This window comes from Sordaria macrospora, chromosome 3, assembly GCF_033870435.1.
Source record: "Sordaria macrospora chromosome 3, complete sequence".
Classification (NCBI taxonomy): Eukaryota; Fungi; Ascomycota; class Sordariomycetes; order Sordariales; family Sordariaceae; genus Sordaria; species Sordaria macrospora.
In genome coordinates this window covers 3,019,448-3,041,763 of record NC_089373.1, presented here as the reverse complement: position 1 = coordinate 3,041,763, position 22,316 = coordinate 3,019,448, and the positions used below count along the sequence as shown (strand labels likewise).

General features: G+C 52.8%; 8 protein-coding genes across 8 annotated transcripts; 5 read left to right on the top strand and 3 right to left on the bottom strand.

Moving 5' to 3' along the window:
* Positions 1 to 125: 125 nt before the first annotated feature.
* Positions 126 to 855, top strand: SMAC4_04724 (uncharacterized protein). The gene is made up of 2 exons (XM_003346503.2): positions 126 to 453; positions 539 to 855. The coding sequence occupies exons 1-2, from the start codon at positions 291 to 293 to the stop codon at positions 712 to 714; spliced, it is 339 nt and encodes a 112-aa protein (XP_003346551.1). The 5' UTR covers positions 126 to 290; the 3' UTR covers positions 715 to 855.
* Positions 856 to 2,339: 1,484 nt separating this feature from the next.
* On the top strand, positions 2,340 to 3,479 carry SMAC4_04723 (uncharacterized protein; the record flags this gene model as incomplete). The annotated part of the gene is made up of 2 exons (XM_003346502.1): positions 2,340 to 2,674; positions 2,753 to 3,479. The coding sequence occupies 2 exons, from the start codon at positions 2,340 to 2,342 to the stop codon at positions 3,477 to 3,479; spliced, it is 1,062 nt and encodes a 353-aa protein (XP_003346550.1).
* Positions 3,480 to 3,557: 78 nt separating this feature from the next.
* On the bottom strand, positions 3,558 to 6,422 carry SMAC4_04722 (uncharacterized protein). Its single transcript, XM_003346501.2, has 3 exons — positions 5,980 to 6,422; positions 5,687 to 5,822; positions 3,558 to 5,618 (listed from the first exon to the last, which is right to left on the bottom strand). The coding sequence occupies exons 1-3, from the start codon at positions 6,078 to 6,080 to the stop codon at positions 3,930 to 3,932; spliced, it is 1,926 nt and encodes a 641-aa protein (XP_003346549.1). The 5' UTR covers positions 6,081 to 6,422; the 3' UTR covers positions 3,558 to 3,929.
* A 4-nt stretch (positions 6,423 to 6,426) lies between these two features.
* Positions 6,427 to 9,704, top strand: SMAC4_04721 (uncharacterized protein). Its single transcript, XM_003346500.2, has 3 exons — positions 6,427 to 6,940; positions 7,059 to 8,349; positions 8,407 to 9,704. The coding sequence occupies exons 1-3, from the start codon at positions 6,874 to 6,876 to the stop codon at positions 8,618 to 8,620; spliced, it is 1,572 nt and encodes a 523-aa protein (XP_003346548.1). The 5' UTR covers positions 6,427 to 6,873; the 3' UTR covers positions 8,621 to 9,704.
* Positions 9,705 to 11,401: 1,697 nt separating this feature from the next.
* On the top strand, positions 11,402 to 15,504 carry SMAC4_04720 (uncharacterized protein). The gene is made up of 3 exons (XM_003346499.2): positions 11,402 to 13,305; positions 13,364 to 14,101; positions 14,162 to 15,504. The coding sequence occupies exons 1-3, from the start codon at positions 13,051 to 13,053 to the stop codon at positions 15,056 to 15,058; spliced, it is 1,890 nt and encodes a 629-aa protein (XP_003346547.1). The 5' UTR covers positions 11,402 to 13,050; the 3' UTR covers positions 15,059 to 15,504.
* Positions 15,505 to 16,232: 728 nt separating this feature from the next.
* SMAC4_04719 (uncharacterized protein) lies at positions 16,233 to 18,110 on the bottom strand. The gene has a single exon (XM_066090165.1). It carries the CDS (start codon positions 18,100 to 18,102, stop codon positions 16,759 to 16,761), a length of 1,344 nt encoding a protein of 447 aa, XP_065946520.1. The 5' UTR covers positions 18,103 to 18,110; the 3' UTR covers positions 16,233 to 16,758.
* Positions 18,111 to 19,791: 1,681 nt separating this feature from the next.
* SMAC4_04718 (uncharacterized protein) lies at positions 19,792 to 20,354 on the bottom strand (the record flags this gene model as incomplete). Its single annotated transcript, XM_003346497.2, has 2 exons — positions 19,792 to 20,156; positions 20,321 to 20,354. The coding sequence occupies 2 exons, from the start codon at positions 20,352 to 20,354 to the stop codon at positions 19,792 to 19,794; spliced, it is 399 nt and encodes a 132-aa protein (XP_003346545.2).
* Positions 20,355 to 20,514: 160 nt separating this feature from the next.
* On the top strand, positions 20,515 to 21,458 carry SMAC4_04717 (uncharacterized protein; the record flags this gene model as incomplete). The annotated part of the gene is made up of 2 exons (XM_003346496.1): positions 20,515 to 20,598; positions 21,108 to 21,458. 2 exons carry the CDS (start codon positions 20,515 to 20,517, stop codon positions 21,456 to 21,458), a joined length of 435 nt encoding a protein of 144 aa, XP_003346544.1.
* Between the last annotated feature and the right edge of the window lie 858 nt (positions 21,459 to 22,316).

The window sequence follows — 22,316 nt, the reverse complement described above, 5'->3', positions numbered from 1 at the left end:
CACCTGCGCTCTGTTGGTCAACTCACATCATGACATCATCAAGAATCATCACTTTGTCACCAACCCATTGAAACGGATGGAGTTACCTCCAAAGATGTCGTCACGCATTTGGGGAAGGGTCTAACGGGACAATGACCTGTGTATTAATATGGAATGGCTGCTGCCCGTTTGAAGGGGGAAAACTTCCAGCATTCAGCAACTGAATACAATCACAATCTCACAACAAGAACAACACTTGTTTAACACCTAAACAATAACGAACCTCAACAACAACAACACGCAGCATCAAAATGTCTTCCCAGCAGGCTTCCAACTCTCACGTCGGTCCCAAGACCACCGGCGGCAAGGCCGGTGCCATCCCCACCCCCGCCAACGCCCACCTCGGCACTGAGAAGTCCGAGACCAAGCCCAAGGCTTTTGACTCTGATGGCGCCATTGGCAAGCAGTTCACTGGTATGTTTTCCATCAACCATCCCAAGCCCTTTTTGCTTCCCTCTTCAAACTGCAATCAAATTCTAACCTTGTGGTGGTTAAACAGAGACCGGCGCCATCGGCCAAATCGGCGAGGCTGTTGGCGGCCCTCTCTCCTCGGACGGTGTGATTGGCAAGCAGTTCACGGATAAGGGCGCCGTCGGCGGCACCATCCAGAACACTCTTGGTGGTGAGAAGCAGACGGGCAGTGGGTTGTCCGGCGTCCTCCCCAAGTCGAACTAAATCGCAGACTTTTGTCTAGGGAGATGAGGAAGGAATGGAAGGAAGAGGATGCCATAAAGGCATTGTAACATTATCATGACGACCTTTGATGACGAAATGAATCAATCAATGACTCAATTAATCAAACATGAGAGAGTTTCGATGTGTGTGAATGTAGTGTTAGTAGACATGACTATTAAGTAAGGACGTGACAAATGGAAATAGTTAGGGAAATAATTGCGAACTGTGCAAAGATATGGCTAATTTCGTTTTGCTGTATTTCGGATATATTAATGATATCAAACCCACATGAAGCTTGGGCGCCGAATCCACCCCGGCCTTCACAGACATTCTAGAACGAATATATACGTATTATATACTGTATAACTGGCGATATGTTGACCGGAGCCGACTACCTGTACCGACCCCCCACCGGCACGGCAGTCGGCGGTCCCGTCCCACTTTGTGGGGCCGGAAACGACCCCACAGCGCCGGGTCACAGCGGGTATCAGATCAATCTGATAAGAAGTCTCGGCTAACCAGGGGAAAGAGGGGCACGGGGCCACGGGCTGGCATTTTCGTCGCATTTCGGCTGACGTTAGCCAGTCCGATCTCGGGGCCTCAACCATGCTCTTGCAACCTTGAGGGCCCTGAACAGACCGTCGGACCCTTGACAAGTGCGGAGCTTGTTGCAGAGAATTTGGAGATTTCGGTGTCGAACCAGTCGAACCACAAACCATCAGACGGGCCCGTGGCCTCGGGGGACAGGCACTGGACAGGCCTAGACGGGGCAAGACAGGCTGACAGGGTCGACAAAGGCGGGAAGAAGGACGGACTGTGGAAGAGCTCCGATGCGGCCGGCCGCCGCCCGAGAGAGAATCAAACGATGGGGAAAGTGTGACTGACTACCTGCTCGACCGATTTCTTCTTCTTCTACCTGCTATGTACATAGCTTACTCGGTAGAATACACCGATATCCAAGACCCGGTGCTGGGTTCTTTTTCCTTTTCTTCTTGATACCCCGTCCCGTCTTTTGTCTGTTTTCTTTCGGAAGCTGAAGAAGTTATCGGAACGACAGAAACCGCGGTGAAGTGGTTCTGAGTCCACAACAGCCAGCCATAACATCAATCTGAGGCCCTCTTCTGTCCCTTCCCATTAGTCACCGTTTCCTTCCTTTTGAAGTGAACAATTCCGATCCGGGTCTTGTTTTCCCACCTTTCGCTCTTCAAGTTCGAGTCACGCAGTTCCGTCCTCCAGATACCTTGTCTATCTTCTGCCATTGTGCTCTTCATTGCGATCACAAACGCCGTTACAGCAAGTCCAATTCGTCACTGACGTCCACAGAAGTTCGAGTCAATCCGTACCGTCGTCATCCCGCACACTCAACACTTCGCTCCCAGTCAATCATCAATCACCGAGGTCAAAAAAAAAAAAAAAAACCGATTCCAATTTCTTGGCTTTCCTTTTGCGGGATCCAGTCGCGCATCATCCCCAAATCACCAGGCCCTTCCTCGGCCCTTCTTTCTCCGCATCCGCTGTCATCGGAACCCCCGCCCCCGATCGACCTCCGCATTCTCCCCCACATTCTCAACCCGCGTCGCCGGTGGAGAAAACCCTAGAAGTTACCCCCGGTCCGCCCCCGAACAATGAAAGAAGGCACCCCGGCCCCGGTCCCGGTCCAAGGCCCGGTTTCGGCCGCCGCCTCGCCGTTGGAAACCGCCGGACTCAAGACGACGTCACCACATTCACATCTCGCCGGCCTAGCGACACAAACACAAAAGACTCGCGCCGCACTTCTCGGTGGTGGTGAGATCGTCGAGACAAAACCAACAGCTTCAATCTCAAAAGCTGCCGCCGAAGGAATCACTACTACGAGCACAAAATGGAACACCAAGAACATCGGCCTGCGACTAGGTGCTGACCTCGTCAGCGCTGCTTCAGCAGCTGTGCTCGTTGCGCCTGTTATTTCCATTATCGATCGGTATGTCCCCTCCCAACCCAGTTCCCTTTCCATTATCCCCCTTCCCAAGTTTCCAATAACTAACTAAACACCCAACAGCTCAATAATGGAAAACGCCTCCGGCGCAGCTTCCATCGGCACCTCCCTCCGCCGCTCCCTACGCTCTTTGTTGCTATCCCCCCGCGCAACGATCCTCTCCCGCCCCTTCGGCCTCATCTTCCTCCTATACGGCGGCACCTACCTAACAGCCAACACACTCGACACCGCCGTCGGTACCCTCAACAACAACCCCAACCCGGCGCACGTAACCTCAGGGTCATCCAAATTCTTCGCCTCGAGCGCGGCCAACATCGGTCTCTGCATATACAAAGACCAAGTCTTTGTGCGCCTCTTCGGCCCGCCCGGCGCCACGCCGAGACCAGTCGGATTACCGAGTTATTTGCTTTTCGCGGTGAGGGATTGCATGACGATCTTTGCGTCGTTCAACGTCCCTCCCTTACTGGGGCCAGTTTTGACGGAAAAGATGGGGGAGAGAGCTCAAAAATGGGTGAGTGGACAGACGATGGCGCAGTTTGCGGCGCCGGCGGTTGTGCAGCTTTTTAGTACACCCGTGCATCTGTTGGGGTTGGATATGTATAATCGGCCCTCCGGAGCGATTGGTCAAGGGGAGCAGAAGGGGCCGAGTTGGGGGGAGAGGTGGACGCTGGTGAGGAAGAACTGGGCAGTTAGTGTGGCGGCGAGGATATGTAGGATCGTGCCGGCTTTTGGGGTGGGCGGGGTTGTTAATATGAAGGTTCGGAAGGGTTTGATGGAGCGGTTGAGTTAGATGACGGAGGCGAGGGAGTGCCGTTGGAGATGTGAGGATGGGTAGACGGATGGATAGACCGTGGGGCTTTTTTTTTGTTGTTGTCGGGTTTTGCTGTGCCGAGTATAAAGCTGTGTTAGACCAGTGGCGGTTGTCGGATAGAGGTTAGGCGTTTTTGGAAAGTCCTTTGCTGCTTTGATTTCGTGGGTTTTGGCGTTCGTGTTCAGTGTTTGTGGTATTGCTGCTTTAGAAAGCCAGCTTTGGCTGTGATTTAGATTATAGAGAAGGGGCAACCCCTGGTGTACACAGAAAGATCACAGAGCCTGTGGAATTGTGGTTTCTGCAGTGTCCATTTGTCAATTTTACCAATTCTATTATGAACAGCGAAAATAGTCTAACGTATGAAAGGAGTCGTAAGATTAAAGCAAAGAGCCCGAATCCTAAACGACAACGCAACGAGTACTACTCACATCACAGAAATCCACTCTCCTTCAACGCCTTCATGATCCTCTCATTCTCCTCCTTCGCAGGATCTGGCCTCGTAGCACCTTCTCCTGTATCGATAAAGTTCTCCCAGAACCTCAAACCCTCAATGCCCTCCTCACGACATAGCACGCCACGCTCTTCCGCCATCTCAAGCTCCTCCTCAGCAACACCTATACTCCAACCGAACCTCTCCGCCGCATCCCTCGCCGTGACGCCCCGCCCAAATTCGCGCCAATCCCACGCCACCTCCCGGTCCGGCGGGAAATTGTGCAAATCCTGCATCCAAGCCAGCAGCGACCTGATGGTCGTCTCATCCGTCCGGTCACGGCCCTGAACCACCTTCACACCTGACTTGAACGTGCGCAGACGGACAGGCAGCCCCAGCTTGTCCCACAAGTTAACCGCCTTCTCAAAATCCGCAGGGCTGACCAGCTCCACGGCCCCGCGAAGCCGGTTAAACATGGCCCAGAGGTCGACAAGCGAGATGATCCCGCCCGCTTTCCTGAGCACGCCCCGTGCGTCGTCGGTGAGGAACTCAGCCAAGGTACGGGCGAGTTCGGACAGGTAGAGAGAGTCACCGCCGCCGCCGCCGCTGCCGACAATGTCCTTGGTCGCGATCAGGCCAAGCTGGCTGGCGGACTCAGCGAGCAGCGCGTTTTCGCTGCCCGAGGAGGCGCCGCCCGCGCCCTTGACTTGACGCGCAAAGGTCTCTGCCAGAGCCACGATTTCCTTGGCGGAGGCCATCAGGGCTTCGAGATCCTCGAATGCGTTGCCGATGACGATCTCGTTGTTCTTGTGCATGGACTGGCCACGCTGTTCAAGGCCGGCGATTCCCGCGATCTTGACGCGTTCGAGCTGGCCTCCAGCTGAGCCGCTTCCTCCTCCTCCTCCTCCAGCTCCAGCTCCTCCACCGTGACCAGATCCTGCTCCTGACCCATTTCCGGAGTTTTTGGGAATCGGAGGCGCGCCCTGAAGTAGCCATTTGCGCTGGGTTATCGATCCCTTGAGCCTCTCGTAAAAGATCTTCTCTCCGCCACCGCGGAAGGAGAGCTTCACGCTTTCTAGGGCCTCGCTCTTGGGGGCCACGCTGCTCAACATGGGGCCAGGAGAGTCTGTCCCCCGCCTTTGTTGCGTGAGTTCAGCAGGTAGGTCGTTCGAGATGAGTGGCCCTCCGCACATCTCGCATGACATCAGCGATGGGTGGTTGAGAAAGGTACATCTTGGGCACTGGAAAGATGCGCTGGCGTCGCCTGTCTGGAAGGGCGATGGTGATGCTGGTGCCGGTGACTCGGCGCCTTGCTTTGGTCGGACAGGAAGCGGCGTGTAGAGGGCAGGCCCCCCTCCACCGGGCTGTCGACTCGTCGCATTCGAGATGGCCGCCTTGAGGATATGAGTCAAGGTGGGCTTGATACCACAGGCTAGGCAGGGAGGGAGGGGCGTGTGTTCACTCGCTGTCGTCGGGTCGAAATTGGACGGCACTGGGTTAGAGAAGCTGCAGATGGTGCATACCCATGTTGCTGAGCTTGCTGGAGGCGTATCAACGGGCGGCGCACGAAAGGGGCTGTGTACACGCTGCGCCGGTGAAGCGTTTCCATTGCGCGACAGTTGGAGCGATCCTCGCTTGTTGGCCTTGGGCACCAAGGTGATCTTGGGCGAGGACTTGAGGAAGCCGGCCTATATACATCAAAGCGATTTAGTATTTGATGATCGCTCGGCACGTTTCTTGGGAAGGGCGCAATTACGTAAAACTCGTAGCGCTCAATGTCCTTGAGATCCAAAGCAGCAGAGTATTTTCTGGGCTCCGCCTTATCGACGTAGCATATTCGGTGCGAGGTCAGGTACACCTGGCCATTTTGTTGGTTGGGCAGTTTATATTTGCTGGTAAAGCCATGGCATGTCAGTCAGTCGGGGAATCGTTGAAACATAACCGCCCATTCACAAGCCATAAATTTGAGGTCTCATGCCAAGAGTAAACAAAGAGGCATGTTGAATGATGACAACGACGGGAATGGAGAAGTCGGAATCAAATGCTCACCCCTCGTACAACCCCACATTGTCCTGGACAAAGAGAAGGTCTTCATCGGGCAGGTACGACGGCCGCAAGGCAGTGGTGAGGTCGAGATTCTTTAGAAACATTCGTCATAGTTCGGGGAAAGCTGTTGGGGCCTTCAGGGAGTCGGGTTATTAAAAGAGTGAAAAGAGGTCCGACAACTTGGAACAGAAGTGATGGTTGCTGAATGATGTCGGCGGGGGTTGTTGTCGCCCAGCGACTCAGGACTAGATAGTCTTGGCGGCGATGAGATAGCGTTCAGGTATCGCACTTTCCCATCAACTGTAGCGAGGGCAATGTGAGCCTTGCTTTAGCAGGCCTTCAGCTGCTCATCAGAAGTTGTCCTTCCCGTCTTGCCGTCCTCATGGGGACACCCACGTGGCTGTGATACCGCTGCACTAACACTGACTCCAGATGGCAGACAGCAGGTGGTGATATGTGCACCATGCAGTCCGTGCGGTGGCTAGTGATGGCCGGCTGCGATTCCGAATGGAACCCACGCCCGATCAGCTTTTGGGCCACTGCCACTTCACACACACCCGACCCTTTCTGCGAGGTTCAACAAACACCGTCTTGAAGAGAAGACCGGACTGGAGGTTCCCTTTGATCAACCTTGCACGTTTCTTGTCACCGCCCACTTCATTAATTTCAACCCATCATAACTATCGGCAACCATCCCCTCGCCACCGTTCACGACTACATACGCCCAAGTCCATAGCTAGTTTCGAACCTTGGTTCGCACGAGTTGTACGAGTTGTTGTTCCGCCAGCGAGCTCTGTTTAATTTGTTGGCGTCGTCTTTTCTTGCTCCATCGTTGTTTGTTTCGTCGTGTGCTTCGACTCTTCCTCGACAAACCCCGATCGATCCCAGACGAGAAACATGCAGTGGTCATCCGCTCAACCTCCGCCGCCGGGCACTCAACCGCCGGCGGCCTATCCGTACTCTGGTATGCTTCTGTCGTGTGATTTTTTCATGCCATCTCTCCAACCTGCGACGTACTCCTGCCGCCCTGTCCTGACACTGCCGACGACGGTTGCTGACGTTTGTTCATCTCTCCTCCCCAGCTGCTACCGCATTCACTCCAGTTCAGGTCCGCCAAACCTTCGGTCAACCTTATTCCGCCGCACCACCCGCTTCCTATCCTCCCCCACCCATCTACGGCCCTCTTCCTACACATCCTCCCGCAACACCACTCCACACTAATCCAGCCGCACCCTTGACCGTCGCGTCGCCGTCTACAACACAAGAGCCTGCGAAGAAAAAGATCGACTGGCCAGAATCTGTTCGCAACTACGTCCAGCGTTCTTTCCAGACTTCCAACCTAGACCCATCGGTCACCCGCGCCGAAATGGAAGCCAAGCTCAAGGAAACCATCTCAAATGCGAACGACCAGGGCCACATGTACACCGTCAACTGGGAGAAAATGCCCTTGCCGCAAGAGATGATCAAGGAGGAGCGTGCTAGAGCCAGGGCCGTTCAACAAACACCTCATTTCTCGGCCCTTTCCATTTCCCCTACCAGTTCCAAGAAGCGCAAGTCTACAGATTTCAGCGAGGGCGCCGCACCCCCTTGGCGGAACGGACAGAACCGCCTTGAGGACCGCATTACATTCAATGCTGATAAACGCCCAGCCCCAGTCGAGGAAGCCCAGTCGAAGACCCAAAGTAAGTTCCAGAAGCAGTTGGAGAAACGTCAGAAGCGCTTCGACGGAGGATACAAGTCGACGTATCGTGAGCCGACTCCTCCTCCCAGCGACGGCCCGGTTGTCGGTACATGCGAGACCCTGGAGAAGCGTTATCTCCGTCTGACGGCACCGCCCGTTCCGTCCGTGGTCCGACCAGAGCGGGTTCTGCGCCAGACGCTCGAGTTGCTCAAGAGAAAGTGGAAGAAGGAGCAAAACTACTCTTACATCTGCGATCAGTTCAAATCCATGCGTCAGGACCTGACAGTCCAGCGCATCAAGAATGAGTTTACCGTAGAAGTCTACGAAATCCATGCCCGGATTGCCTTGGAGAAGGGGGACCTCGGTGAGTATAATCAGTGTCAGACCCAGCTCAAGGCTCTCTACAAGATGGGTATCAAGGGAAAGTCGATCGAGTTCAAGGCGTATCGTATCTTGTATTTCATTCATACCGCTAACCGCACGGCGTTGAACGACGTCCTGGCGGATCTAACTGCAGCAGAGAAGGAGGAAGAGGCCATAAAGCACGCGCTTGATGTCCGATCCGCATTGGCACTGGGCAACTACCACCGCTTTTTCCGGCTCTACAACGACACGCCTAACATGGGCGCATATCTTATGGATATGTTCGTCGGCCGTGAACGCCTTGCTGCTCTTTGCAACATCTGTAAGGCGTACGTACCTTCCATTTCCCTCCTATGCAATTAAGTTTTGTTGCTAACTCTGCGTAGGTACAAACCCGATGTGCCACTGCGCTTCGTCACCGAAGAGCTGTACTTTGAGTCGGATGCGGATGCTGCCCAATTTATCCTCGACTACCAGGGCCAGGATCTACTGGAGGATCGCGACGGAACTGTTGTTTTCCTGACCGGAAAAGCTAAAGAGCTATTCGAGGGTCCGAGGAAGGCAGCCTTTTCCAGGGTTGACATCAAAGGTCAAATCTAACAGCACTGAGTCCTCATTTCGTATCGTCGCCTCACCCGCCCACATCATTTCGGAATCTTTAAGACACCAGCACCGACTGTCGACCTGATGTTTCTACTTTTCCTCCGCCTACGTAGTTTCCCACCTCAGTCACCGGGATCTGCACCCTTGCGTCGTCCTGCAGTAGTTTGATATCATTGATAGCACGCCCTTTTCGACCTTCGTCCCTTTCAGCCTCCACGAAACTTGCGACCTTGGCTCGTATCAGCAACACCTTATGGGAATGCGACTGAGCGATCCGTCGACGCAGAATACCAACGCGTAATCTTTCCCCGTTCCTTCGTCGTCAACCAGTCCCGAAGTTGCTCTCTGAAGAGACGTAACGTGGAACGCATTAGAGCGAGCCAATTCATGCCCTGGGAAAATCTTACATTTACGAACACCGATTCCTCCTCCAAGTCGTCTTGCGACCTCGCGATGCGACTGATCGTCATTTGCAACGCACTCCAACTTACCTTTTCAGCTAGTTCCGACGTGTCGGCTCGGGGGCTCTCGCATTTTAGCAAACATCAGGGTCACACAGAGGTGACCTTCGGCGACGTGGAAGCAGCAGCATTAGTTGCTATGGTGCTGTAGTGGCACCCTGCTCTCGTTATATACGTGCTCGGAAGCACCTCTTTTCTTTTCGGCTTCTTTACAGTACTTTTTGTCTTAAGGCGTGGGCATCTTTGGGTGGAATTTCGGGCCAGCAAGCATAGGGTTGTGGCGTCTCTGGGTGTCAAAACTGAATGCATCTGTCCCTTGGGTTTTTTTTCTTCATCTTAGTATAAGTACCACAGGTGTTCGGTGTTGAGAGGAACAGTTTGGAGAGCAGTCGCTCTACTTACTCTTGCGCCTAACAAAGCCTTGGGCAGGAAGCTTGAATGGGCCTGTTTTCAGTTAGCAAAATAAGAACGTACTTCATTAACACTGTCCAACCATATTGGAAGAGATAATTCTGACGTGGAAGGTCCAACGAATGAATCGCATGGCCAAATGAGTCAAGAGGACAAGCAGCCGCGCGCTAAGCAACATGACCACAAGGAAAGTGTTCTTTGAGTTTCTTCTGTAGTACAAAAAGCACACTTTCCATCTCCGACTTCTTATCCCACGAGCCTGGTGTTTCGAGAAGTTTTCCTCCTACCTGCTACGTTTACCTCTTAATAGAATTAAGTATCGTCACAAGCCATTGACAAATCGGGCAGTGGCTTGTTAAGGAAAAGCTAGAAACCCTAGAAAAATCGATAAATACTACCACGCTGCTTCATTGCTTACAGGTGCGCGCCCGCCAGCGGGCATCCCGGCCCGTCTCTGTGCTTCTCGCGTTACATCCCGATAGGCCAAAGGTTGTACATGTACGTATAGAATCCTGCACTAAAGAATGAACGGAAAGAATTGGAACCATTGCCATGGAAAACGTGGCGATTGGCGGCCTCATTTGGGCGTTCAATGTGTCCTTGGAAGAGGGAAGAATGAAAAGAGAGTGTGTGGTCCAATTACCCCACGATCAGAAAGAAGGAAAAAAGATGGACATGGTTGACGCCTAAAGTCGCAAAATCTTCAACAGAGTTTTGTAGCATAGCCCGTGCATAGCCCTACCAGGCCGTCATAATGGCATTCTAGATTCAATGCTCCTTGTTTTCTATTAGTCATTCAGGCGCAAGGCGGTGCCGGCGGTTCATCTGAACGCCCCGAGAGCGAGAAGCGAGAAAAGTCAAAGCGATATCTGATATTTCGATGCGTCTGCTGCACCAATGAAGGAGACTCGAACCTTATAGCATCGCACCATGGTCACTTTTTACTGTGGGTAAACCATTACAGGCTCGATATTTATTGCTGAACATTCAAATGTATGAACGTCATTCCTGTCAGCGTTATTTGTCCTGTAACTGGAAGCGTTGTCTGTCTCGGAGGCCTTGCATTGAATTTGTTTCCTCAAACCAGATCTGTCGAGTCCTTCCGCTTCCAAGTCTACCCGACGTTATCATATCGATAGTTCCATGTCGATGTCGATGCATTGACAAGGTGTGGACTTTGAGCCATCTTATGACGCATCGTATGAGCTGGTGCACTAACAGCAGGCATATACCTGCCTTTCAGTATCGCATCGAGAATTTCGGGTCTTTAGATGGGTAGTGACGGAACCGACTCGAACATGAAGTGCACGTATAGTCCTTGAGCTTGAAGAGGTGGAATTCCAGAGGTCCCGGTCCGATAGCAAATATGGTCGTCAACTCCTAGCAACGGGAGCGCTCGAGCAAGCCAACCACAGTTCCCGCTATGACAAGCGCGATCACGATGCATATGTAGTGCTAGAAGATATGTACAATACGCACACTAGCACGCGCATATATCTTATGCCAGACTACGCAATATCTACACAATTGGTGTAGACCAGGCAATGACAAAAGGCACCAGCGGAGAATCAGGTAGCGGCAATCTTACCTGATCACTAGCCTCGTTGCGGAAAATACACTCTTTGATCAGAACTTTGTAAGACTGGCAAGCTGGTTGGTTCTAGTTGAGATTTGACGTTGGCCGTCTTCTTCCATTTGTCGCAAAGTTCTGGTCGTATCGTGGTGTGGGCACGAGCGGAATCCCAAAGATCGAGAGCGGCCAAGAAAGGCTAGAAAGCTAATTCGGACCCACCGGTCCAGGGAGGGAGGGTCCCTGTGGACGAGAACCCTGGCCGCGCTTTCCAATTGCACCAACCGCAGGGCAGCAACTGCGCCAATCGAGCAGGCCGGGGGGTGCTCAGGTACCTGCCCGCGCGGCCTCTGCGGTGCTTGCAACGCTGCAATTCCCCTCTCGATCGAGGTAGCCGTGACGGTCCTGGCCGCCGTCCATTGTCATGCCGATTGTGATGCGGTTGTTAACGGCTAGATAGAGGTAGCCACCATTTTACGCTCAGGACGCAGGCAGAAACTGACAGATGCTACTAGCAAGCACTAGCAAAGCAAGCAAGCGCGAGCGGCTGTTTTTCCAACATTTTCCATGTCGTCGGCTAGGCTGGTGACTCGACCTTCATCACACTCTCACACCCGCCGTCTTCGAGCCCATCTCCGGCCACCACCCTGTCGACTTCCACTCTTGTGAGAGCACACCTGGGCCCGACCCTTGATCACCCTTGCTGCTTCCGCTTCAAGCTTGGCTTGGGCTGTTCCTTTCTCCCTTTTTTTTTTTCAATGCTATTGCTGCCCGTCTCGAAGCTCAGCAGAACTAGCAGAACTACCTAGCACGCAAGGCACGCAGGCCATATATCCCACCTGATCCTGATCCTTCCCCGCCACCGCGCACTTCCAGCTTCCATTCTCAGCTACTTCGCTCGCTTCACTCAGTTCCAACTCTCGACAACCAACCTCAGTACTGCGACAGTCACTCATCCCCGACAACAATCGCAACATTCGACGCAACTCCCGGCGGATTGTCCACTACGAGACATTCCAGAAGCGCTCGCCGGACTGGGAATTGCAGGTTGGACATTGGGTCTAGGCAGTCGGCATTGCGGCTGAACAAAGGAACAAGAGGATTGCCATCAACACTACACATAGACGCCGACTAGCCCTAACCAGGCTCAGACAAAGACGGAAAGCTAAGACTGAGGCAAACTCGGCCAGGCAGCGCCTCTCGAATTTGGGTCAGCTATCGAAGTTGGAGGGATAGAAGCATTGGAGCGCGACCAGTTTACACGAGACGATCCCCGAAATTAGCTGGACAACCGCTGCTCCCAAATTACAACATCTCCCTTACGTTCGCACGGTCGCAAACACTAGCAGAGAACCACCCCGTTCGCGATATTCACTCCTGTCATCGCAGCGTTACTCTTCCCCGGCGCTCATCCGACCGATACATACGGCGCATTTGGATCGTTACACAGATCCCAGCCAGCAGCACCCTCCACGACACACGCACACGCACACGCAGAACCGCCCAGGACTAACCCCAGAGGGATCCTAGGCAATACCTCTCGCCGTCCGTCATTTGAGTCGGCGTAACCCCAACCACGATTGCCTGCACACGCCGACACTAGGACGCCCGCTCCAAAAGATTGTTTGCTGACGTCCCTCACCCCGTCAGCCGTTTCTGTTTCTCTACCTGTATAGCACAATAGTTCCGGTTTGGGTTTTTGTGTACACAGCTTACAAGTCGTCTGAGTATCTCTGTCGGACAAGATGAAGGTACGTCATGCCCCGCTGTTCTGTGTTCTGCCATCCCATCTCTCTTCCCGTCTCCGTCCCTCCTCCTCTTCAGTCCGATCATTTTTGCTTGTTCCCCAAAGAAGAACGCTCGTGATTATCCAGTCATTGGCAGAGGCTTCACTGTTATTGGGGACATGAGAGAGAAGATCGGGCTGCGGCTCAGCTATTCATACACCACCACATAGGCGTTCTTGCCTTGGCCACTTCGTCACGATGGAGTACAGCCTGCGTGAACCCGAGGAGTCCTTTTTCTTGGTGTCTGCTCCATCTACACCCACAGCACCTCTCGAATTTGCTTGGCCTGGTCGGAATACTCTTCTCAATACTGCGGTCTCATCGTTCTGGCAACTAACAATGTCACGCGGTTTTAAGGCTCTACGAAGGTCCATCAAGGGTGGAGAGAAGGACCCCAAACCCCATATTACTATTCAACCGAAATCTGCCGTCGCCATTGTCCCTCCAAAGAAGGTATGTCTCGGAACAGGGTCTCAACCACAAGGCACTTGCGCTAAACTTGTTATTACAGGTTATAAAAGCTCTTTACGATTACGAAGCACAAACTCCACAGGAGCTCGGCTTTTCACGCGGCGATTTCTTTCATGTTATCGGCCGTGAAAATGACCAAGAGTGGTACGAGGCATGCAACCCTGCGCTACCAGATGCTCGTGGTCTCGTGCCCGTCGGATATTTCCAGGCCCTTGGGCGTACGGAACGTGATAGCGGCCAGTCCCAGACCGGTTCTTTGGGTTTCAAGACCGTAGATAGCGATTCGGGATATGGTGAAGGCTCGGCAGCCTCGCCCCCTGGGGCCAACGCAGGACACCGGATTTCGAAGACCCCTGGCAAGAACGGTGCCATGGTTTATGGTGTCGTTTTGTACGATTTCCAAGCTGAACGGGCAGATGAATTGGAAGCCAAGCAGGGCGAGGCCATCATTGTGATCGCCCAGTCGAACCCCGAATGGTTCGTGGCAAAGCCTATTGGGAGACTTGGCGGCCCGGGTCTGATCCCCGTATCCTTCGTTGAGATTCGGGACATGGCGAGTAATGTTCCTGTCCCGAATCCCCATGAAGCAGTACGAAAAGCTGGGATTCCGAAGGTGGAAGAGTGGAAGAAGATGGCCGCAGATTACAAGAACTCGAGCATAACTCTCGGCAAGTTTGATGTCGGTGGTGGCGGTGGTCAACAACCACTCGACCAGGCCATGAACCGCTTGACGTTGCAAGGAAGCGCCCGGTTAAGCCAGCAGACCACTCACACCCAGGTACGTTACGATTCCGTCTACAGGCTCTGTGTGCGTGTTTTTACTAACCAGTCTCTGCAGCAACAAATACAGGGTCAAGGACAAGCCTATGCGGCGAGGCCAACATCGATGCTATCCGCACCCATTGCAGCCCGGGTTCCGAGGTACTGCTTTGCCGAGGATAAGTACTGGTTCGTCATCGAAACCGAACTAGAGGATGGTCGGTGCTTTGAGCTTTCGCGGTACTACGAGGATTTCTACGACTTCCAGATTGCGCTCCTGACAGAGTTCCCCCTTGAAGCTGGAACTACAGGCGGCACAACGCGAACGCTACCCTACATGCCCGGTCCTGTTAATTACGTGACTGATGCGATTACGGAAGGCCGCCGCCACAACCTTGACTCTTACGTCAAGAGTCTGCTCGAGCAACCACCACACATCTCCCGCTGTAACCTGGTCAAGCAGTTCTTTACTCCTAGAGAGGGTGATTACGAGATCGACCCTAGCGTTGCTCGGGAGGAATACCGATTTTCGGGAGGCTCTGGTCCGTCTCCTGGCTCACCAGCTGACGGCCTGTCACTACAGAGCACAGCCGGCGGTAACAGATACTCAGCCGGTCTGGGTGCTCCTCAGAGACAGTTGAGCATTGGCAACGGCCAACCACCCATGAACCGCCAGATATCAGGACTCACGCAGGCTTCGCAGACTTCGTTGTCGCCTGCTATCATGCAAGGTGGCGCGCAAATGAAGGTGAAGCTGCACTTCAATGGCGACATCATTGCAATCCGCGTACCCAATGATATTCCTTTCCAAGCTCTTCACGACAAGATTCTTGACCGTCTCAAGATTCCCCAGGGCGAACACGTTCAGCTAAGTTACAAGGACGACGCCAGTGGCGAGAAGCCTCCTCTGATGAACGACGAGGATCTCGATATTGCACTGGGGCGGAACGAGAAGTTGCTCGTTTACGTGGAATAATCGACTGACAAATTGTGGCAACTCAACCCATACACCTTTGTTGGCCAAATACCGATGCACAGCGTTAGTCAGATACCATGGTCACATGAGCTGTGTTTCACGAACATTCGAGTCGAAGACAGCACCAGGTGGACTAAGACATTCGACATCCAAACATAACACCTTGACGGCTAGTTGTACGAACAAGGCGAGCAGCCGGGAGGGACAAACACATTGGGACTCAGAGACACATCATCCTTGCCGTTGAGAACTGCCACAAATGGTTCTTCAATCACACATTGTGACATTCATGCACCATATTATATACCCACACACACACACACACACACACACGCCGTCGCGGTCAGGTCAATATAATACGCTTCGAATCGATCGCCTCGTGCCTCTCCACTCACTAAACATTTTGTACGCATATGGCCATGGGGCATTTTGGATGCGGTGGGGTCTCGAGTACGGTGTTTTTTTTTTTTTTTTTTTTTTGGAACAGCTGGGTGGGCGGAGCCGGGGATCCATGACGATAGTGAAGAGGAGGAGCGAATTCGAGCCAGGGGAGTGATGACGCAGTGGTAGGAAGAGCTCTAGGTGTGGCCAAACTGGGAGGCGGAGTTTTGGCTTGGTGGGAATCAGAGTGGATGGATTATTTGATATCAAACAATCACGGTGGTGTTGAAAGTTGAAGAGGGGTTGGAGGGAGGGGGAGGAGGTCGTGGTGAGGGTGATAACAAGGGACAAGAAGAAGGGGCCCTGGTGAATGGATGATGATTGAAATGAAAGACACTGAAAGAGGCTTTTTGTGTTTCAAAGATGTTGATAATGAGATGGCGGTGGTGACACGCGAGTAATTGTTACCGTAGTGTTGTTTGTTGAGATTTGAAAGATATCCATGTGCGAACATGTGTTTTGGTGTCCAGAACTGAGTGTGAAGATGACCAAAAACGCGTGGTAGTAGGAGTTCCACTCATAGCCAGCTAAGAGAATAAATCTACGTTTTGAAGATATCGCGGCTTTCGGTAGTTGCATGTGTCACTCGCTATTCAATGTCATTGCGAGGTTGAATGAAAAGCTCCATTTGTCAACTAAGGGAAATGCCAAGCCTACCAAAACATCATCCACATTGCATATTCGCATGACAAGTACAAACGAGCCCATCACCTTCAACTTGCGAGGACGCTCACAAACCAAACAATCATGATTCGGTCTACATATATGAAACTCCTGATAACAAAGTTAACCCCATTAAAGATCACCATGTTGACGCTTGTAAGTTTGTCAGCCCAAAGGCCAGACCTATTAGCTCTTTTCAAAGCCCGATAAGTACTGATACAACGCCCATCCGACTGATCCACCAATTCCAGAACACACCGTTTCTTTTATGGCAGGCAGGTGTACGAACCATATACCGCTGATAGTAATGACGCCCAAAACACCCGTGTACTCCGCCAGAGTCGTAGATAAAACATGCCGATATGCCGGTACTCGGCAAAGACATTCCTTGTCAGGATAAAAACATGGGCAGAGAAGTGAGCAGGACCGACCCTTTTCTCAAATCTCAGCAAGAGGCGGTAATGATGATAAAAGAAACAGTGAAAGAAACCCGAACAGAGAAAAAGTCTAAACCCTCGAGGGAAAAGGTGATGGAACTACACCCAAGACGAAAAAGCGAGAGGCAAAAAACCTCCCCCGTCACCATCCCTCTCAAATCAAACAACAACATGAGTACTCATATGCTCAACCGCCTCCTTGATCGTCCTCAACATCCTCTGGTTCACGCAGAAAGGACATCTAACTGGCCGATCCGTCAACGACACCGGTCCTCCACTAGGAATCGGCGTCAGCGTCAACGGATCTTCTGCCCCCGCACCACCACCAGCACCACCATTAGCACCAGGCGCGAACCTCGCCCCTGTAGTAGTAGTCCCATTTGCACCACCACCACCACGAGCAGGTGTAGACATGGCATTATAAGCTTGTCCAGCTATGGTACCGAGGGGCGGTAGGCCACGCTCAGCGCGCTCGCGCTCTTCCCTCGCGGCAGCGGCTTCGGCTTCCGCGTCGGCTTCTTCTTGCTGTAAGGCGCGCAGGGCGTTTTGCAGGACGACCTCCGGGTCGTCGTCGGGTGAGTAGACGCCGCCCATGGGTACGTCTCCTCCTGCTACGGCAGAGCCGGGGGGAAGGCCGCCAGTAGTGTTGAGAGCAGAATGGGGTTGTCCTGCGTGTCCGTGCTGCCCGTGCTGCTGGAGTCCAGCCAGATGTTGCTGGTGCTGGTTCTGATGGAGGTTGGGGACATGATGACCAGCAGCAGCGCCGGGAGAAGGACCCTCCAGCTTCCTGATGATTTCGTCTCTGACCTTTGCACAGGTGGCAAGAGTGGGCTCGACGCCGACCACGCGCAGGATGTTCTCGCGGATGACGGTCGGCGACACGTCCGCTGTGATGCTCATGAACCGGCCCACGGCGTCGACGAGGTACGGGATGTCATCGGCCGGGTTGGGTGCCGTGCCGTGGCGCCGCTGGCGACGGATCAGTAAGCCGTAGCGCTTCTTGAAGCGGTGGATCCATCCGGGACTGAACTCGGGAGCGGTTTCGTCCTTGTACCGCGGCAGCTGCGTGAAGATGTTCTTGGCCTTTTCGGCCAGCTCTTCGTTGGACGGCTGTCGGCCCGAGGCCACCATTTGTTGGTGCCACAGCAGGACGAGTTTCTCTACGTCGGGCCAGTTGCCGAAGCGTAAACGGGAGCCGGACAGTTGAGGGTCGCCGTCCAGGCGGGCGTATTTGGGTGATAGGGAATGTGAGACGGTGGATTGACTGATGGTCTGGTTGTATTGTGTCTGGAACCACTCGATGCAGGCCTTATGGCTCGGCCGCACGGTTTGCGAGTTGGCCCATCGTCGGAGGGCGCGACGCTGGTCGAGGGTCAGGGAGTTGCGTTCGCGTTCTTTGGGAGGGGAAAGGCTGCCGTTTTGGCTGCCGTTGTGGGTGTTATTGTTGTTGTTGTTATGGGTGGTGTTGGCGTTGGTGGGAGCCTCGCTCTCGACGGCCGACATGGCGGTGGTCAGGTCCGCAATTGGGCAATCAGGCCGCGGGTTTATGAATAAAGCGGGCACGACGACGACGACCTGAGTGGCTGTCGTTGGGTTATCGGTATTCCGGAATTCGGTCACTGACCACCCCTACAAGAGAGTATTCGGGGTTTAGTGTAATCCACAGTAATCGGGTTTGTCCGAAAGTGGGCGAGGTTTCGAAAGGGTGTGTTGGGGTTGTGATCGCTGTAAAGAGGGTTTGTGTGCTGTTTTCGTTCCTAAACGTTTTGTCGGAGGAGATGAGACTTGAGAGAGTCGGGGAGTTGGCAATTCAGGAGGAGATTTGGGTCCCGGTCTTGCGTGCTGATAGGCTGATGGCGTGATGCATAACCCTAACCCGACCCGTTTACCCCCCGTTGATTCACGTGTCGGGTGCCAATGCGCGTTTGGAGCATGCTCTTCACTTTGGTGTCATGCATTGTAACATCAATGAATATCGCCGAGGTTTATACACTTACCACGACGACAGCTCTTTTCTCGCCCTCAAAATTCATCATCTCACCTACTGGTTCGACGTCCTCTTTTATTAATTTCTTCGTGTGCCATCCCCCGCTCCTGACCACAAGCCATAAGGGAGGTTTCCCAACTCCAGCTGTTTTGTCCAGGCCGATAATAACTGGCAACAAACAGAATGCGGATGCTCAAACTTCCAAGTAACGATATGCTCCCATCGAGGTCTGTCTGAATGGCCTCACTCAACATCACAATGCCGTCTTTTGGTTATTTGTTCTTTTCCTCCAGCGTCTACCTCTCTCACAGCCTTCCTCCGTATCTCCATGCTTGGGTTGTGTTTTTCTTCAATTTTCCTCATTTTCTTTCGACATGTGGAACGCGAGTGTTTGAGCAAGTTGACTTGTCCGCACGCGCTGGGAAATCACACATATAGAGAATCCTCTCTCAATGAGTGTGATTTTTCTTTTCCGTTTTATCCTTCCCAAGCACTTGATCACTTGCTCTCTGTTTTCAAGGCAATTATTAGACATGATAGACATTCGCTCATCTGGAAAAGACAAAGCTGCTGGTTTCAGGACGAGGCATTTACCAGGACCTTTCGTCATTCATCACCAGTCCGAAAGCCCAAGCATGGGTGCCTTGCTTTGAGGCATCTACTTGCAAGCGCTTTTAGGTTAAAATAAGTCATTGTCACCACGGCGTTTGTTATCGGGGAGGGACGGGGAAAAGGCGCCTGCTTGTATGGTCTACTAGTTGTGGGCAACTTAAGTCATTCAGATTGACCGAACACAAAGTTCTCACATCCGCATATGTCGATTACCTATCAAGGTTCTGTCAACCAGTCATGAGTACATGACAGCTGTGATGCCACTTTTATTCCTTGACCATGCCCTAGTGGGCGTCCAACAGGTCGAACCAGCACCAAGGTACATGACAAGCCAAGTTGGTTCCTCGAACACTTCAGCAGAGAAGAGATAAACAGCAAGCCGATATACGTCGCTATTTTTGTCCAGCCATGTGCCCATATCTTTGGATAGCCCATGCACCCTCAACAGCTACAATCATGACGGTCTTGTGATACTGGAGGTATTCTGCGGGGCGTTCTTAGAGGTTGTACTTTTTCCATTCGCGAGTCTCAGAGTACAACTACACCCACAAGTTCATTAGCAGTGTCCTCTAGCGTGATATTGGTCTGCCGGCTTACCTTATCAAAGTAACTACCCTCGTGTCCCTTTCCAGCACAAAGTGCATGGCGGCATTCAGGTCGGAGACTGCCTCGCGTGTCTCGTCGTGCTTGATGGCCAGGTGACCCACGAACGCATTTATCTCCTCGTACGGTCTGTTATTCGCCTTCCTCGGGGTGAGGTACTTCTTCTTTGCTTTCTCCGCGTTCTTTGTCATGACATCAGCCTCGCGTGTGCTTTCTTTCAAGAGAGCCGCGAGATCCGCATTCTGCTTCATCGGAGCCTTGACCTGCTCCACCAAAGCTGAGTCTTGGACAGGCACGAAAATTGTCTCCTCCAAGGTCTCGAAGGCTGTCTCGTGCCCCAGGACAGGCGCGGAAGCTGACTATTTGCATGTCACGGAATGATCAGCGAAATTTTCTGGATTGCTTGGAACACGGTTGGCAACGCTCTTACCTGGATATTCGCCTGTGAAGAGGCAGAAAAGTCCGCATCCGCCGAGAGCTTGCACCCATGAGCAGAGAACAACGGAATCACTCACCCACCGCAGCCGGTGTGAGACGAACCGGCAGGCAACATGCCGGCGACAGGGACCGTATAGCATTCACTCAGTGATGGCTCACTCGGCACTGACAGACATTCTTCATGGAAAGCTCAACGTCATTGTTTACATTCTGCCTTCTATCTTGTGGTCTTCCCGTCAACTGTCATTGGCAGCCTTTTCTATGTCAGCGTGGAAATGGGTATGGGCCAAGGCGTGAAGACTGCCCGACCACGATACATTGCCGCTGCCCTAGAACTTCCCAGAGTCGACTCGCCAAAGGTTCGTTGCCAGCACCTCTTATTATCACTTTCCGCTCGTCTGATCTCGTCGGCCCATCACCTGCCATTCATCACTAAATTTATCCCCTTGCTTCTCTCCGTTTCTGGCCGATGGCGAAGGCCAGGCTGCCTGCCACCTGACGGCATTGATATCCTAGCTAGCCCACCACTCAGAGGACCCGGCACGGGAGAACCTTCCCTGTGATACTCCTTATCTTTCTCTCGACAAGTCAAAATCAGACGAGGCCTTCCATTACAGCTGAAGTTACGAGCTGGAGTGGGTCCGCCAGCTGTCCGACCCTCACCACAGCCCATCCAGACTCGTCGTCCCGTCCCTTCACAACACCACAACGGCAGGTGACGCTCGCAGCCAAGAGATTTACCCCGTTAAGGTTTTACGTTGGGGGGGGGGGGGGGGGGGGGGGGGGGGGGGGTGCGTGAATATGAATGTGACGCATGACGGGTGATGAGACTTACCACAGTGGGTTCGCTTGCTGACAGATGCACCAGATCCCCCAAGGCACTACAAGCCCCGCCATGCGCAACAAGACTACGCCCCAAGACATGGCCGCCGCTGCTGCAGCAAATTTTAAGATGCAGGAGCATGCGGCAGAAGTCGGCCCGGAGAAAGAGAAGCTCGGGGTCAAAGTCGAGGACACCGAGGATGATCTGAAGTGCCAGCTTAGGATGGAAGGGAGGCGCATCGATCGCTTGGAGAAACTAGTTGATATATTTATATTGCTGGAGGATATAACCATGCCGGCCACGGAGGAAAATCGAGCTCTCTTCACCAAAAAGATCGACGAGGTTGAGAGCCAGTACAAGGCCACATGTGCCAAACAAGATGCGAAGGAACTCTAGATTCGTCGCGCATTCCATGACCCCTACTCAAGCTAATGATGTACTGGGCTTTTGTCGTGAAGGAGATGGGTTCTATCTAAGGCGCAAGGAGTTCTGCTATTTCACGATACCCAAGGGAATGATTTCAGCATGGAGAAGTTAGTTTCGGCGTTGTCATTCGGTCATGATACACTGGCCCAAAGTTCACAGGCATAAGTTGCCTTGTTTGACTGCAAAGGAGAATACATTCCAAGTTGTTGTGCATTTGATGCTCCTTTCTACCAAGTCCTGTGTTGCTCAGTGATCGCATGTCCTTTGCCACGAGAACCAAATGTCATTGTCCTTGTGAGCTATCAACATGAGCGAGGCAACTGATCACACCGTCGGCTCTTTTGCTTCCCGACTGCTGCCATGTCACTTTTCGTGTTCTCTCGCAGTGTACTTGCAGGCCTTTGGCGGAACCTGCGTCTTGGAAATGAAGTGACAAGTTGTCTTTTTCTGGAAACAAATAATTGTCTCGCATCCAAACAAACTTGCACGCATCGTGGCAAAGTGTCACATTGTCACAGTCAAAACGACGATGGAGAGTGACTACATGACAAACATATAGCGCCCTCCATGGCGATGATCGAGAGGGAGCTCGAGGACAATGACAGAGCTTGGAAGGCAAAGGGAGGTGCGATCAATGAGGGACATCACTTCATTCCTCCTCGAAAAGCACAAGAAAAGAAAAACAATTAAAAAAAAAGAGCAAAAAATAAATGAAAAGAAACGATAACAATAAGCAACAAACAGCAACAACATTGCCCGTGCCGGCGGCAAATTAATGGACTCTTGCTCGCGAGCGGACAACACGGTGCAAGGTCAAGATACCACGCC